We start from the raw sequence: 17,495 nt of genomic DNA, 5'->3' as shown, positions 1-17,495 counted from the left end.
ATTCAGTAAGGGGCCCACACTTTCCTTAACTTTCTTCTTGTTGATAACATACCTGAAGAAACCCTTCTGGTTACTCTTACCATCTCTTGCTAGCTGCAACTCCAGGTGTGATTTGGCCCTCCTGATTTCACTCCTGAATGCCTGAGCAATATTTTTATACTCCTCCCTGGTCATTTGTCCAATCTTCCACTTCTTGTAAGCTTCTTTTTTGTGTTTAAGATCAGCAAGGATTTCACTGTTAAGCCAAGCTGGTCGCTTGCCATATTTACTATTCTTTCTACACATTGGAATGGTTTGCCCCTGTAATCTCAATAAGGATTCTTTAAAATACAGCCAGCTCTCCTGGACTCCTTTCCCCGTCATGTTGTTCTCCCAGGGAATCCTGCCCATCAGTTCCCTGAGGGAGTCAAAGTCTGCTTTTCTGAAGTCCAGGGTCCGTATTCTGCTGCTCTCCTTTCTTCCTTGTGTCAGGATCCTGAACTCGACCATCTCATGGTCACTGTCTCCCAGGTTCCCATCCACTTTTGCTTCCCCATTTGTGAGCAGCAGGTCAAGAAGAGCTCTGCCCCTAGTTGGTTCCTCCAGCACTTGCACCAGGAAATTGTCCCCTACATTTTCCAAAAACTTCCTGGATTGTCTGTGCACCGCTGTATTGCTCTCCCAGCAGATATCAGGGTGATTGAAGTCTCCCATGAGAACCAGGGCCTGCGATCTAGTAACTTCTGTGAGTTGCCGGAAGAAAGCCTCGTCCACCTCATCCCCCCAGTCCGGTGGTCTATAGCAGACTCCCACCACGACATCACCCTTGTTGCTCACACTTCCAAACTTAATCTAGAGACACTCAGGTTTTTCTGCAGTTTCATACTTGAGCTCTGAGCAGTCATACTGCTCCCTTACATACAATGCAACTCCCCCACCTTTTCTGCCCTGCCTGTCCTTCCTGAACCATTTATATCCACCCATGACAGTACTCCAGTCATGTGAGTTATCCCACCAAGTCTCTGTTATTCCAATCACATCATAATTCCTTGACTGTGCCAGGACTTCCAGTTCTCCCTGCTTGTTTCCCAGGCTTCTTGCAGTTGTGTCTACGCACTTAAGATATCTCACTGATTGTCCCGCTTTCTTAGTATGAGGCAGGAGCCTTCCCCTCGCGCGCTCTCCTGCTTGTGCTTCCTCCCGGTATCCCACTTCCCGACTTACGTCAGGGCTTTTGTCTCCTTCCCCCTGTGAACCTAGTTTAAAGCCCTCCTCACTAGGTTAGCCAGCCTGCTTGCGAAGATGCTCTTCCCTCTCTTCATTAGGTGGAGCCCGTCTCCGCCTAGCACTCCTCCTTCTTGGAACACCATCCCATGGTCAAAGAATCCAAAGCCTTCTCTCCGACACCACATGTGTAGCCATTCGTTGACTTCCACCATTCGACGGTCCCTACCCAGGCCTTTTCCTTCCACGGGGAGGATGGACGAGAACGCCACTTGCGCCTCAAACTCCTTTATCCTTCTTCCCAGAGCCACGTAGTCCGCAGTGATCCACTCAAGGTCATTCTTGGCAGTATCATTGGTGCCCACGTGGAGAAGCAGGAAGGGGTAGCGATCCGAGGGCTTGATGAGTCTCGGCAGTCTCTCCATCACATCGTGAATCCTAGCTCCTGGCAAGCAGCAGACTTCTAGGTTTTCCCGGTTGGGGCGGCAGATAGATGACTCAGTCCTCTTGAGGAGGGAATCCCCGACCACCACCACCTGCCTCCTTCACTTGGGAGCGGTGGTCGTGGAACCACATCCCTAGGACAGGGCATCTCATGCCTTCCAATCGGCGGAGTCTCCTTCTGCTCCCTTCCCTCAGATGTATCATCTAGTCCACTCTCTGCATTAGTACCTGTGGAGAGAACATGAAAATGGTTGCTTACCTGTATCTGCATTGCTGGTACATAGACGCTCCCCTTTCTTCTTCTGGAGGCCACATGCTGCCAAATTTCTTCACCATCCTCCTGTCCCCGCTGCGCAGCCTGCTCTGAATCTTCAGACCGTTGTGCCCGTAGAAGCATATCCTGATGTCTGTCTAGGAAATTTTCAGTTTCTCTTGTGCAATGCAGGGTTGATACCTGTTTCTCCAGACCTTGAACCTTCTCTTCCAATGTGGAGACCAGCTTGCACTTTGTACAGACAAAGTTGCTTTTGTCCTGTGGAAGAAAAACAACATGGCACATGCTGTGCAGGTAACAACAGCTGAACACCCCCCATCCATATCACCTTCCTTCTACGAGCTTCCTCAGGAGCTGTAGGTTTCAGAGTAGCAGCCATGTTAGTCTGTATTCGCAAAAAGAAAAGGAGTACTTGTGGCACCTTAGAGACTAACCGATTTATTTGAACATAAGCTTTCGTGAGCTACAGCTCACTTCATCGGATGCATTCCACTGAATGCATCCGATGAAGTGAGCTGTAGCTCACGAAAGCTTATGCTCAAATAAATCGGTTAGTCTCTAAGGTGCCAATAGTACTCCTTTTCTTTTCAGGAGCTGTAGTAATTACTCAGAGAAGCCGGCAAGATGAAAGCCTCAGTGGGTTGTCCCCAGGCGAACTCCCACTGTTAGCCTCTCCGCTGTTTGCTGTTCACTTTCCGTCTTAGCTGAGCTAACTCTTCACAAGATTTGCTTTAATAAAATAACAGAACTTGCGTTGGCTGCATGCATGCGTGCTCATTTGGGTACACCTTCTGCATGTACACTGGCCAATCTTGGCAGGAGTGCTTGAGACCTTTATGTGGCACTTAGGGACTATTAATAGAAAGCAAATTGTGCACTTCCAACATAAGCATTCACATAGCAACTCTGATTTTAAGTTAAATTGCTTTATTAAATCCAAATAACTCCCTCTGCATGGGCAAGTGTTGCCTCTGCACTCCAGGTGCCAGAGCTGCAGTGAGAAGGGATTCCATTTATATATAAACTAGAAGCCAAGATACATGTGGATTCTTACTGCAACATACAAGTGTTGGATTTTTCAGGATGAATTGGTGCAGCTGGGTTACCCTTACAACAACTGCACGACAGATGGCTCTGATGTCCCTGTGAAAAATCTATATAACAAGTACAACACTTCCTATTCCATACAGGTAATTTAAAAAATCGAATGTTTTTTTTTAAAAATCCTCCATTTGGATTCTTTTTCTGCACTCTTTCTGGACAGTCTGAATATTGGTGTGTGACAGACCAGGGGCTTAGCACTAATTATCATGCAATAAATACTTCTTCTTCGAGTGATTGCTCATGTGCATTCCAATAGGTGTGTGCACATGTCACGTGCACGATCGCTGGAAGCTTTTCCCTAGCGGTACCCGTCGGGTCGGCTGTGGAGACCCCTAGAGTGGCGCCTTCATGGTGGCATATGTATGTCCCTGCCAACCCGCCGCCTGCTCGGTTCCTTCTTACCTGTTGGAACAGCTTAGTCTCTTGCTTTGCAAGTGCCTTATCGAGTGGTTCTAGTGTACAGAGTTGTTAGTTAGTTGTTAATAGTTGTAGATTAGGTTAGTTTAGCGTACTTTGGGGGGGTTTCCCCTGTTTTACTCTCCCCAGCACTGGGGCATGCCTCGGTCGTGTGTGAGAGGTGTGCAAAACCTATGCCAACAAGTGATCTGCACGCCGCCTGTCTCAAGTGCCTTGGGGAGGGCCATCAGACAGATAAGTGCCCTATTTGCACGAGCTTCAGACCCAGGATTTAGAGGGAGTGGGACTATCTCCTGAAGCTCCTCTTGATGGAGTCGGCCCTTCAGCCACAGCCTGAGCCGATGCCGGCACCCTCGGTGCACAGCACACCAGCCTCAGGGTGGGATGTCCCGGCACCGAGGAAAGACTCCACCAGGGAGCACCGGTACCTCTCCCTGGCCCTCAAGGCCAGTGCCTCACGGCGGCACTGTTCACAGCCTCCAGTGCCGCATGAGAAAAAGAAACCAGACAGGGGTCGTTCCCCTGTCAGGAAGCTGAGGGGGTTTCCAGTGGGCTGCATCCTCTGGTGGGACACCCTCGGTCTGGCCCCCAAGAACCGGCGCTCTTGACTCCGGCAAGAACGGACTCTCCTACCCGCGATGATTTGGAGGAAGAGCTTGATCTCCCCTCCACTCCAGACACACATGAGGCGGCTCGAGACCTCATTGATATGGCGGCGCAGTACCCGGCCTCGCAAACTCAGGCACGGCCAGTAGTACCGGCGATGGCACCGACTGCCGCGTCACGCCTGGCACCGCGGGTGATTACAGCCCCGGTCGTGACACCGATGGCCGCACCGGCACTGATGGCGGCACCGCCGTTGACTCATCATTGGGGAAGGCCCATGATGCTGCGGCACCAATCGCCGTCTCCCCGGCACCACTCCCCAGCACCATCGGGCTCCGCTCCCCCATGGTCCGGTACAGAATACTCGTCAGAGTCCGACACGGAATCGTCTGTGTCCCGATGCATCCACTACTGCTCCCGGTCCTGGCCCCGATCCCGGCACTGAAGGTCGGCGGAACAACCAGCACCAGTCGCCACTTGGCCACCCCAGTGGCAGGTCCAATGCAATGGCCTTTTTGGACCCCCTGGGCCTACCACCAGGCTCAAGGTCAGGGATCTAGGCTGGTGTCGGTGGTATCGGCCCCCCATGCCCCTCCATCAGCGATGTCGATGGCACGCTATACCCCTAGGGACCCGGAGGATCCCTTATGGGACAGGGCTGTTGAGCGGCCACGGACAAGCACGGCCCCTCCTCCACCGACGTCGGTGGCACCTGAACCTCCAGTCGCGGGGTGCTCCGAGGTAGCTGACCCAGCGTCCAGAGAACCCGAGGGTCAGGAAGACCCTGTCCCAGGAACCTCTTCCTCCTCTTTGCCGGATGAGGCAGTGGTGGGCACCTCCACCACTCTACCACCAATGGATACCAAAGGGCACCAGGACCTGCTTAGGAGGGTAGCAGTTAACCTCAACCTCCAGGCAGAGGAGGTTATGGAGGACTCAGATCCGATGGTGGATGTCCTCACCCCCGAGGGTCCTTCCAGAGTAGCTTTGCCCCTCATAAGGACAATTCAGAACACCACGAAGGTGCTTTGGCAAACCCCGGCCTCCAAACCACCAACGGCGAAAGGGGTCGAGAGACGTTACTTTGTGCCGCAAAAGGGCTATAAGCACCTGTTTACGCACCCCCAACCGGGGACTCTGGTGGTTGACGAGGCAAACCACAAGGAGTGGCAGGGTCAACCCGGCCCCACGCTTAAGTCACATGACGCCAAGAAGCTGGATCTCTTTGGCCATAAAGTCGGGTAGAGAATCAGCAGGCGGTGCTTAGCCGATACGCTTTCAATTCCTGGAGCTCGTTGGCTAAGTTCCAGGAGTTAATCCCAGCTGATTCTTGCAGGGAGTTCAGTGCGCTCCTTGAGGAGCGTAGAGTGGTCTCTAAGACTGACCTCCAAGCAGCCCTGGATGCAGCGGACTCTGCGGCTGGAACCATGGCCACCACCATCGCTATGAGGTGCAGTGCATGGCTTCAGGTTTCGGGGATCCCACCTGAGGTCCAAAATACAATTCAGGACCTCCCCTTTGACTGTGAGGGCCTGTTTGCTCAAAATATGGACACACATCTACATATCCTGAAGGACTGGCGGGCGACTCAGAAGTCTCTGGGGCTACACACCCCAGCGCCTCAGAGAAAGGCCTTTAGACCTCAGCCCCCAACCCGTTTCTACTCGGGGACCCCAAGGTGGGATCCACCTAGGAGGAGGGGCAGAAATAACAGGAGGCACCCACCGCAATCCTCCTCAGGCCAAGGCCAGGGTTCGACCAAACAGCCCCCCGGCCCCAAGCCAAACTTTTGAAGATGCACACGAGGACAGCGCACCAGTCGCCTTCTTGGATCCTTCCCCCACTCTGTGAATCGACTCTTCTGCTTCTACCGTGCTTGGTCTCAGATCGCATCAGACCGCTGGGCCCTCAGCACGGTGGGGGTGGGATATTCAATCCAATTCTGTTCCCTCCCGCCCTCCCATGCCCCTTCCCCGTCCCTCTTCAGGGACCCCTCTCACGAGCAACTCCTTGTACAACAGGTACAATCACTCCTAGCTGTAGGGGCAATAGAGGAGGTTCCTCAGGAATTCAGGGGCAAGGGGTCCTACTCCCACTATTTCCTCATCCCCAAGGCCAGGGGCGGGCTTCGGCCTATGCTGGACCTACGAGAGCTCAACACATACATAAAAAAGGTGAAGTTCCGCATGGTCTCTCTGGCCGCCATCATTCCCGCCCTGGATCCGGGAGACTGGTACACTGTCTTCGACTTGAAGGACGTGTACTGTCACATTGCTATTATTCCATTGCTATACACCTATTGGAGTGCACATGAGCAACCACTCGAAGAAGAAAAAACGGTTACTTACCCCTCGTAACTTGTTCTTCGAGATGTGTTACTCACGTCCATTCCAAATCCCTCCCGCCGCCCCACTGTCGGCGTGTCCAGCAAGAAGGAACCGAGCAGGCGGCGGGTCGGCAGGGACATACATACCCCGCCATGAAGGCGCCACTCTAGGGGTCTCCACAGCCGACCCGACGGGTTCCGCTAGGGCACGCGCACAGACCTATTGGAATGGACGTGAGCAACACATCTCGAAGAACAACAGTTACGAGAGGTAAGTAACCGTTTTTTTCTCAGACTAAGGAACCAAGTGACCCCTCTGTTCCTGAAAGCGGAGGACGATGGATCCCAGTGCAGGGTGTGGAAGTGGGGAGGAGCTGACTGTGCTGCATGCTCCTCCCTGACCTTAGAAGAGCCCCTTGAGGGGGCTCCGCAGCTGCTAGGTCTGTAGGTTGGAAGGGGGTCAGGTGATGCAGGTTGGGCTCTGACAGATTCTCTTCCCCATAGAAACAAATTGGTGGGCCAGAGCCCAGCACCTTGTTACAAACAAGCCAGGTGAAGTTGCCTGTCTTCCGCTCTTCACCACGAACCACCCTAGGTTCCTGGGCCATCAAACAGTGAGAGGGGAACCCTGGGCAAGTAGATGGGAGATGCTAAGTCCTGGTTCTCCTTGTCCCCACCCCCACATTGATTTCAGGGGAGAATCTGGCCCTGACTGAGCACTTAGTATCATGTCATTAATCCTGCGCCATGCAGATGCACCCAGGTAAGAACTCACTGGCCAGAAGAAAACCAAACAAATGTGTTTTAAGAACCAGAGAGCTGGAGAAAAAACAGGGAGGGCCTCGGAAAGCAGAGAACCACAAGGGACAAGTGATTCTGCAGAAATCCAGAGGCCAAAGCTCCATCCAGGCAGCACTTGTGAACTTTGTCTGGTTTTGGTTATTGCTCTGCATGCTGTTACCCTCTCTCTGCTTCAGAGCTGAGCATCCCCCTTCGGCCTGGTCTACGCTTGGCTTTTTGTCTGACATCTTTCCCGTTGTTGCTAAGCCCAGGGCAGCTCTGCTGTGGGCAGCAGGTGGGAATGCTAGTGGAGAGAAAGTACTGGCTGTTGGTGGCATTTTTACCATTGTGACATGAACACCTGTTCTCAGCTGGGTGAGGTTACAGTGTAAAACACCGGCAACCAGTGTTGAAGGAGTCGGCCCTTTGGGAGCCTGGTAGGAAGGCATCTGGGAGCAGTCTCTGCACTCTTTGATGCACTGATCAGCGTGAGAGCATGTCCCAGTTCTAAATGGCTCCTTGTCCCCTTTTTGCAGGCTTGTCTGCGCTCCTGTTTCCAAGCTCAGATGTTCGAAAATTGTGGGTGTGGTCACTATCTGTTTCCTTTACCTGAAGGGGTAAATTATTGCAACAGTGAAGATGATCCAGACTGGGGTAAGAACACGAACAGAGTGTGAAATAGCAAGGCCCCATAATACGTATGGGAAGGGGTTGGAAACATAAGGGCTTTGTCAGGGGCACTTTAAGTAGCTGGGAGTTAAACGTTTTTGCAGCAGGGGCTCTGTTTGCTAACAAGGTGGAGAGTGAGGAGGGAGGCAGAGCTCTCAGCTCTGGCCTAAGGCTAAGGAATATCAGCTGCCATAACAGCTTAGCTGAATGAAGGCTTCTCACAGAGGAATGGCCAGCTGGTAACACCAACACCATATGGGATGACAAGGTTTTCTACTCTGGGTTATGGAGTAAACAGAAACCACCAGCCTCAGCATTTCAGGTGTCCTAGCACGGAAAGGTCAGCACTTCTCCACAGGTTTGTACAGATCCCCAGATAAATTCCCCCCCTTCAGTACAAGGTGGCACAGACCTGATGCAATCCTCAGCACACTTATGTCTGCTCTGAACGTTTCTGAGTGCTGCAGTTCTCTTGCAACAAATGTTTTAGAAGTCACCCTGTATTCATCGGCGGGTGCATCACTGACAAGATTCTGCACTGCTCAAGCATCCAGCTGAATGTTTCCTGCAGAAGGGACTGCAGTAAGTGAGGTGTAGGACCATCGACAGCCCACCACACGTGTCAGTGTTGATGAAAGCCAGTCCACTAGGCCCTGCAAAAGGTGTTACATCGTCTAAGAGTTTGATTGTTTTTATCAATGGATTGTCAAAGCTTCAGAAGGTTATGGGGGAAGCAAATCTGCAGCAGTAAAGTTCTCATCTGACTGGATTGTTTGCTTTTTGTTTTCACCAAACAGCATATTGCTATTCTTCACTGAGGTCAAGTATAGGACACAGGCAGTCTTGTATTGACTCTTGTAAGGACACATGCAAGTAAGTAAATAAACTCTCTCTGGCAGCTCTCAAGGTGGAGGGAATCCTGCGTTTTATCCCTCACTGAACACTGATCTTAAAATCTGAACAGACCTTTATGGGGGGTTGAAATTGAGCTAAAGTTCTGGTGATTTAAGAGCAGTGGAAAGCTCCATGAATTAATGTTCTTGTGTCTTCTTTCCAGCAACACTCAGTTCAAAACGACCATCTCTGTGGCAGGCTGGCCATCTGAGGCGTCAGAGGTAAAATCAGTTCCTGTCTGTCTAGGGAAGATTCCCTGCTTATCGCTATTGTATGCACTTTTGTTGTAGCCATGTTTGTCCCAAGATATTAGAGAGACAAGGGGTGGTGGTGAGGTAATATCTTTTATTGGACCAACTTCTGTTGGTGAGAGAGAGCAGCTTTTGAGTTTACATTTTCCAACAGAAGTTGGTCTGATAACATATTACCACACCTTACCATTACATTACCTTGTTACCATTACATTACCTTGTTTCTGCTTCTCACTGGTATTTAAGTGCCTTACAGATGTTAAAAATAAACACTATAAATGGCCATTCTCTCTCCAGCCCCTATTCAGTACAGGCTGTTGGTTTTTTGTGACCTGTACAGCCACAGTAACAGGGTTTCAATTTTGATCTGAAAGTGCTGGGTGATGATTCCAGTGTCTTCCAGTCTGAGATACTCAGTCATGGGACAGTATTGAGGAAGTTCTGTCTCCTGTACACATAATTCTCACTCTGAAAGCTGACTCACTGTTTCTATGGAATGTCACTCTCACAGGAGTCAGAAACTTGGAGTGGGACATGGTCCCTTGCATGATATGGGCTATTCCACAGGGGCCCTTTGAGGAGAATAACTGAAATACTGAACTTCTCTTTAAAAACCAAGTAAAGAGCACAGAGCAGAGAAGGTGGTATGCTCGTAGTGGTCTATGTGGCTCAGTAAGCAGGCTGCTGCATTTTTAACCAAATGAAGCATTTTTAAGCCTGGTAGCAGAGCTGGATGGAGGCCAACTTTTGGGACAACTTTTGAGGTTTCATCATTTATTTTTGTTCCACATTGGAATGAACTCTGCTTCCGGTCTGATTCCATTTTCCCAAACTCTCCCTAAGTCATCTCACCACATTCTCTCATCATCAGTTGAGAACAGTGAAGCTAAAACATCAGGGCCTGTAATATGGATTGATAGAAAATTGGAAGCTCTGTAAAATTACCCCTTTTACCATTTCAGCAGGAATTTTCCTGTTGATTTGCTTCTCTGGGCCCTGGTTCTATGGCCTGGAGGAAAGTCACCTGTCTGCAAGTGCTATTGACCGAATCACAAATTCCTTTATGTAGTGTAACATCAACTGTTATTTAGCATGGGCAGGTGCCAGAGATTCCAGCTTTCTGTGTACAGTTTGTGGACCTTGTAGGTGGTATTTTACCTCCCCCATAGAATACGTGGCTCAGAGAGAACATTTCCCATTTCAGTTATGAATCAATTTTCTTTTACTATGACTGGATTTTCCATATTTTGTCCTATGAAAGAAATCTGTCGACAAATGTGACTCTGGACAGGTGAGTAAAAGAATAGACCATTTTCTCTCTGATCCAAGGGGCCTGTTAATGTTAGATTAGCACAAAACCTGACCATCATCCCAAACGTGTTCCTGTGGGACAGAACAAATCTACTGATGCCGGGGTGCTTGTCTATCAAGCTAGTTGATCACAAAAGCAGCTTATACAGATACCACTTTCTTAAGTAAATGCACAGGGTATACAGGGCTAGAAATGAGTTTTAACTGATCCTTGTGTCCTACAGCAATGGGATCGTCAAGCTAAATATTTACTTTGAAGAGTATAACTACAGAACCACCTCGGAATCTGCGGCTACAACTGTAAGTGCAGTATCAGGCTCCTGCTTCTAACACACGTGCCAGAGCATATTTCCATAGCCTTTTCCAGAAGCCAAATACCTGCAGACTCTGTCACTCAGTCTCTGAGCAGCGTCCATGCTGCTCCCAAGAGGTTAATCTGAAGTATTTAGACCTACCCCCATCACCCGGAGAATGTTAAATGTATCTGTAGTCTGGGACAGAACTCCTACTTCTTGTCAGCACCAGCCTTTACTGGCTGCCTCTCCCTTCCAGCCTCCAAAGCCTGCCACTGCTGCTTGTGGCTCAATGGGAGGGTGGCTGGGTTGTTCAAGGAGGAGGGTGCCTGGGTTGTTCAAGAGCAGCACACAACCTCTCCTTACTCCAGGGGTTGGGGGGTGACATTCTATGCTGCAGCTCTAAGGGTATGTCTACACTACGGAATAAGGTCGAATTTATAGAAGTCGGTTTTTTAGAAATCGGTTTTATATATTCGAGTGTGTGTGTCCCCACAGAAAATGCTCTAAGTGCATTAAGTGCATTAACTCGGCGGAGCACTTCCACAGTACCGAGGCTAGAGTCAACTTCCGGAGCGTTGCACTGTGGGTAGCTATCCCACAGTTCCCGCAGTCTCCGCTGCCCATTGGAATTCTGGGTTGAGATCCCAATGCCTGATGGGGCTAAAACATTGTCGTGGGTGGTTCTGGGTACATATCGTCAGGCCCCCGTTCCCTCCCTCCCTCCGTGAAAACAAGGGCAGACAATCATTTCGCGCCTTTTTTCCTGAGTTACCTGTGCAGAAGCCATACCACGGCAAGCATGGAGCCCGCTCAGGTAACCGTCACCCTATGTCTCCTGGGTGCTGGCAGACGCGGTACGGCATTACTACACAGTAGCAGCAACCCCTTGCCTTGTGGCAGCAGACGGTACAGTACGACTGGTAGCCGTCATCGTCATGTCCGAGGTGCTCCTGGCCATGTCGGCTGGGAGCGCCTGGGCAGACATGGGCGCAGGGACTAAATTTGGAGTGACTTGACCAGGTCATTCTCTTTAGTCCTGCAGTCAGTCCTATTGAACCGTCTTATAGTGAGCGGGCAGGCGATATGGACTGCTAGCAGTCGTATTGTACCATCTTCTGCCAAGCAGCCATGAGATGTGGATGGCATGCAGTCCTTCTGCACCGTCTGCTGCCAGCCAAAGATGTAAAAGATAGATGGAGTGTATCAAAACAAGAAATAGACCAGATTTGTTTTGTACTCATTTGCTTCCCCCTCTCCCCTGTCTAGGGGACTCATTCTTCTAGATCACACTGCAGTCACTCACAGAGAAGGTGCAGCGAGGTAAATCTAGCCATGTATCAATCAGAGGCCAGGCTAACCTTCTTGTTCCAATAAGGACAATAACTTAGGTGCACCATTTCTTATTGGAACCCTCCGTGAAGTCCTGCCTGAAATACTCCTTGATGTACAGGCACCCCCTTTGTTGATTTTAGCTCCCTGAAGCCAACCCTGTAAGCCGTGTCGTCAGTCGCCCCTCCCTCCGTCAGAGCAACGGCAGACAATCGTTCCGCGCCTTTGTTCTGTGCGGACGCCATACCAAGGCAAGCATGGAGGCCGCTGAGCTCATTTTGGGAATTAGGAGCACATCAACCACCACACGCATTATCCAGCAATATATGCAACACCAGAACCTGGCAAAGCGATACCGGGCGAGGAGGCGACATCAGCACGGTCCCGTGAGTGATCAGGACATGGACACAGATTTCTCTGAAAGCATGGGCCCTGCCAATGCATGCATCATGGTGCTAATGGGGCAGGTTCATGCTGTGGAACGCCGATTCTGGGCTCGGGAAACAAGCACAGACTGGTGGGACCGCATAGTGTTGCGGGTCTGGGACGATTCCCAGTGGCTGCAAAACTTTCGCATGCGTAAGGGCACTTTCATGGAACTTTGTGACTTGCTTTCCCCTGCCCTGAAGCGCATGAATACCAAGATGAGAGCAGCCCTCACAGTTGAGAAGCGAGTGGCGATAGCCCTGTGGAAGCTTGCAACGCCAGACAGCTACCGGTCAGTTGGGAATCAATTTGGAGTGGGCAAATCTACTGTGGGGGCTGCTGTGATGCAAGTAGCCCACGCAATCAAAGATCTGCTGATATCAAGGGTAGTGACCCTGGGAAATGTGCAGGTCATAGTGGATGGCTTTGCTGCAATGGGATTCCCTAACTGTGGTGGGGCTATAGACGGAACCCATATCCCTATCTTGGCACCGGAGCACCAAGCTGCCGAGTACATAAACCGCAAGGGGTACTTTTCGATAGTGCTGCAAGCTCTGGTGGATCACAAGGGACGTTTCACCAACATCAACGTGGGATGGCCGGGAAAGGTGCATGATGCTCGCATCTTCAGGAACTCTGGTCTGTTTCAAAAGCTGCAGGAAGGGACTTTATTCCCAGACCAGAAAATAACTGTTGGGGATGTTGAAATGCCTATATGTATCCTTGGGGACCCAGCCTACCCCTTAATCCCATGGCTCATGAAGCCGTACACAGGCAGCCTGGACAGTAGTCAGGAGCTGTTCAACTACAGGCTGAGCAAGTGCAGAATGGTGGTAGAATGTGCATTTGGACGTTTAAAGGCGCGCTGGCGCAGTTTACTGACTCGCTTAGACCTCAGCGAAACCAATATTCCCACTGTTATTACTGCTTGCTGTGTGCTCCACAATATCTGTGAGAGTAAGGGGGAGACGTTTATGGCGGGGTGGGAGGTTGAGGCAAATCGCCTGGCTGCTGGTTACGCGCAGCCAGACACCAGGGTGGTTAGAAGAGCACAGGAGGGCGCGGTACGCATCAGAGAAGCTTTGAAAACCAGTTTCATGACTGGGCAGGCTACGGTGTGAAAGTTCTGTTTGTTTCTCCTTGTTGAAACCCCCCGCCCCTTGGTTCACTCTACTTCCCTGTAAGCTAACCACCCGCCCCTCCTCCCTTCAATCACCGCTTGCAGAGGCAATAAAGTCATTGTTGCTTCACATTCATGCATTCTTTATTCATTCATCACACAAATAGGGGGATGACTACCAAGGTAGCCCAGGAGGGGTGGTGGAGGAGGGAAGGAAAATGCCGCACAGCACTTTAAAAGTTTACAACTTTAAAATTTATTGAATGATAGCCTTCTTTTTTTTGGGCAATCCTCTGTGGTGGAGTGGCTGGTTGGCCGGAGGCCCCCCCACCGCGTTCTTGGGCGTCTGGGTGTGGAGGCTATGGAACTTGGGGAGGAGGGCGGTTGGTTACAGAGGGGCTGCAGTGGCAGTCTGTGCTCCAGCTGCCTTTGCTGCAGCTCAACCATACACTGGAGCATACTGGTTTGGTCCTGCAGCAGCCTCAGCATTGAATCCTGCCTCCTCTCATCACGCTGCCGCCACATTTGAGCTTCAGCCCGCCACTTACTCTCTTCAGCCCGCCACTTACTCTCTTCAGCCCTCCACCTCTCCTCCCGGTCATTTTGTGCTTTCCTGCACTCTGACATTATTTGCCTCCACGCATTCGTCTGTGCTCTGTCAGTGTGGGAGGACAGCATGAGCTCGGAGAACATTTCATCGCGAGTACGTTTTTTTTTCTTTCTAAGCTTCACTAGCCTCTGGGAAGGAGAAGATCCTGTGATCATTGAAACACATGCAGCTGGTGGAGAAAAAAAAAGGGACAGCGGTATTTAAAAAGACACATTTTATAAAACAGTGGCTACACTCTTTCAGGGTAAACCTTGCTGTTAACATTACATACATAGCACATGTGCTTTCATTACAAGGTCGCATTTTGCCTCCTCCCACTGCGTGACTAACCCCTCAACCTTCCCCCCTCCCTGTGGCTAACAGCAGGGAACATTTCTGTTTAGCCACAGGCAAACAGCCCAGCAGGAACGGGCTCCTCTGAGTGTCCCCTGAAGAAAAGCACTCTATTTCAACCAGGTGACCATGAATTATATCTCACTCTCCTGAGGATAACACAGAGAGATAAAGAACGGATTTTGGTTGAATGCCAGCAAACATACACTGCAATGCTTTGTTCTACAGTGATTCCCGAGTACGTGTTACTGGCCTGGAGTGGTAAAGTGTCCTACCATGAAGGACGCAATAAGGCTGCCCTCCCCAGAAACCTTTTGCAAAGGCTTTAGGACTACATCTAGGAGAACCGCAAATGCCAGGGCAAAGTAATCCTTTCACATGCTTGCTTTTAAACCATGTATAGCATTTTAAAAGGTACACTCACCAGAGGTCCCTTCTCCGCCTGCTGGGTCTAGGAGGCAGCCTTGGGTGGGTTCGGGGGGTACTGGCTCCAGGTCTAGGGTGAGAAACAGTTCCTGGCTGTCGGGAAAACCGGTTTCTCCGCTTGCTTGCTGTGAGCTATCATCTTCTTCGTCCCCAAAACCTGCTTCCGTATTGCCTCCATCTCCATTGAAGGAGTCAAACAACACGGCTGGGGTAGTGGTGGCTGAACCCCCTAAAATGGCATGCAGCTCATCATAGAAGCGGCATGTTTGGGGCTCTGACTCAGAGCGGCTGTTCGCCTCTCTGGTTTTCTGGTAGGCTTGCATCAGCTCCTTCAGTTTCACGCGGCACTGCTTCGGGTCCCTGTTATGGCCTCTGTCCTTCATGTCCTGGGAGATTTTCACAAAGGTTTTGGCATTTCGAAAACTGGAACGGAGTTCTGATAGCACGGATTCCTCTCCCCAAACAGCGATCAGATCCCGTACCTCCCGTTCGGTCCATGCTGGAGCTCTTTTGCGATTCTGGGACTCCATCACGGTCACCTGTGCTGATGAGCTCTGCATGGTCACCTGCAGCTTGCCACGCTGGCCAAACAGGAAATGAGATTCAAAAGTTTGCGGTTCTTTTCCTGTCTACCTGGCCAGTGCATCTGAGTTGAGAGTGCTGTCCAGAGCGGTCAGAATGGAGCACTCTGGGATAGCTCCCGGAGGCCAATACCATCGAATTGTGTCCACAGTACCCCAAATTCGAGCCGGCAACATCGATTTAAGTGCTAATCCACTTGTCAGGGGTGGAGTAAGGAAATCGATTTTAAGAGCCCTTTAAGTCGAAATAAAGGGCTTCACTGTGTGGACGGGTGCAGGTTTACATCGATTTAACGCTGCTAAATTCGACCTAAAGTCATAGCCCTGGTCTACACTAGGACTTTAGGTCGAATTTAGCAGCGTTAAATCGATTTAAACCTGCACCCGTCCACACAGTGAAGCCCTTTATTTCGACTTAAAGGGCTCTTAAAATCGATTTCCTTACTCCACCCCTGACAAGTGGATTAGCGCTTAAATCGACGTTCCCGGCTCGAATTTGGGGTACTGTGGACACAATTCGATGGTATTGGCCTCCGGGAGCTATCCCAGAGTGCTCCATTCTGACCGCTCTGGACAGCACTCTCAACTCAGATGCACTGGCCAGGTAGACAGGAAAAGAACCGCAAACTTTTGAATCTCATTTCCTGTTTGGCCAGCGTGGCAAGCTGCAGGTGACCATGCAGAGCTCATCAGCACAGGTGACCGTGATGGAGTCCCAGAATCGCAAAAGAGCTCCAGCATGGACCGAACGGGAGGTACGGGATCTGATCGCTGTTTGGGGAGAGGAATCCGTGCTATCAGAACTCCGTTCCAGTTTTCGAAATGCCAAAACCTTTGTGAAAATCTCCCAGGACATGAAGGACAGAGGCCATAACAGGGACCCGAAGCAGTGCTGCGTGAAACTGAAGGAGCTGATGCAAGCCTACCAGAAAACCAGAGAGGCGAACAGCCGCTCTGAGTCAGAGCCCCAAACATGCCGCTTCTATGATGAGCTGCATGCCATTTTAGGGGGTTCAGCCACCACTACCCCAGCCGTGTTGTTTGACTCCTTCAATGGAGATGGAGGCAATACGGAAGCAGGTTTTGGGGACGAAGAAGATGATAGCTCACAGCAAGCAAGCGGAGAAACCGGTTTTCCCGACAGCCAGGAACTGTTTCTCACCCTAGACCTGGAGCCAGTACCCCCCGAACCCACCCAAGGCTGCCTCCTAGACCCAGCAGGCGGAGAAGGGACCTCTGGTGAGTGTACCTTTTAAAATGCTATACATGGTTTAAAAGCAAGCATGTGAAAGGATTACTTTGCCCTGGCATTTGCGGTTCTCCTAGATGTAGTCCTAAAGCCTTTGCAAAAGGTTTCTGGGGAGGGCAGCCTTATTGCATCCTTCATGGTAGGACACTTTACCACTCCAGGCCAGTAACACGTACTCGGGAATCACTGTAGAACAAAGCATTGCAGTGTATGTTTGCTGGCATTCAACCAAAATCCGTTCTTTATCTCTCTGTGTTATCCTCAGGAGAGTGAGATATAATTCACGGTCACCTGGTTGAAATAGAGTGCTTTTCTTCAGGGGACACTCAGAGGTGCCCGTTCCTGCTGGGCTGTTTGCCTGTGGCTAAACAGAAATGTTCCCTGCTGTTAGCCACAGGGAGGGGGGAAGGTTGAGGGGGTAGTCACGCGGTGGGAGGAGGCAAAATGCGACCTTGTAACGAAAGCACATGTGCTATGTATGTAATGTTAACAGCAAGGTTTACCCTGAAAGAGTGTAGCCACTGTTTTATAAAATGTGTCTTTTTAAATACCGCTGTCCCTTTTTTTTTCTCCACCAGCTGCATGTGTTTCAATGATCACAGGATCTTCTCCTTCCCAGAGGCTAGTGAAGCTTAGAAAGAAAAAAAAACGCACTCGCGATGAAATGTTCTCCGAGCTCATGCTGTCCTCCCACACTGACAGAGCACAGACGAATGCGTGGAGGCAAATAATGTCAGAGTGCAGGAAAGCACAAAATGACCGGGAGGAGAGGTGGCGGGCTGAAGAGAGTAAGTGGCGGGCTGAAGAGAGTAAGTGGCGGGCTGAAGAGAGTAAGTGGCGGGCTGA

General features: G+C 50.6%; 1 protein-coding gene and 1 long non-coding RNA gene across 2 annotated transcripts in view; one reads left to right on the top strand and one right to left on the bottom strand.

The window, feature by feature from the left end:
• LOC311527484 overlaps positions 1-17,495 on the bottom strand; it is a 29,943-nt gene that overhangs the window by 7,273 nt on the left and 5,175 nt on the right. Inside the window, exon 2 of the long non-coding RNA XR_014713350.1 lies at positions 1,907-2,179. This is a non-coding gene — a long non-coding RNA (uncharacterized lncRNA). The remainder of the gene's footprint in view (positions 1-1,906; positions 2,180-17,495) is intronic.
• Positions 1-17,495, top strand: part of LOC311527483 (epithelial sodium channel subunit beta-like) — a gene marked incomplete at its 3' end in the record, with an annotated part of 32,151 nt that overhangs the window by 9,517 nt on the left and 5,139 nt on the right. The window contains exons 6-11 of the mRNA XM_084641513.1: positions 3,004-3,111; positions 7,691-7,808; positions 8,621-8,696; positions 8,881-8,939; positions 10,199-10,259; positions 10,504-10,579. Coding sequence (XP_084497639.1) covers positions 3,004-3,111; positions 7,691-7,808; positions 8,621-8,696; positions 8,881-8,939; positions 10,199-10,259; positions 10,504-10,579 — 498 coding nt within the window. The remainder of the gene's footprint in view (positions 1-3,003; positions 3,112-7,690; positions 7,809-8,620; positions 8,697-8,880; positions 8,940-10,198; positions 10,260-10,503; positions 10,580-17,495) is intronic.

This window comes from Lepidochelys olivacea (genome assembly GCF_965140295.1).
Source record: "Lepidochelys olivacea isolate rLepOli2 genome assembly, chromosome: 10".
Classification (NCBI taxonomy): domain Eukaryota; kingdom Metazoa; phylum Chordata; order Testudines; family Cheloniidae; genus Lepidochelys; species Lepidochelys olivacea.
The sequence above is the reverse complement of the archived record's forward strand: the minus strand, read 5'-3'. Positions and strand labels throughout refer to the sequence as shown.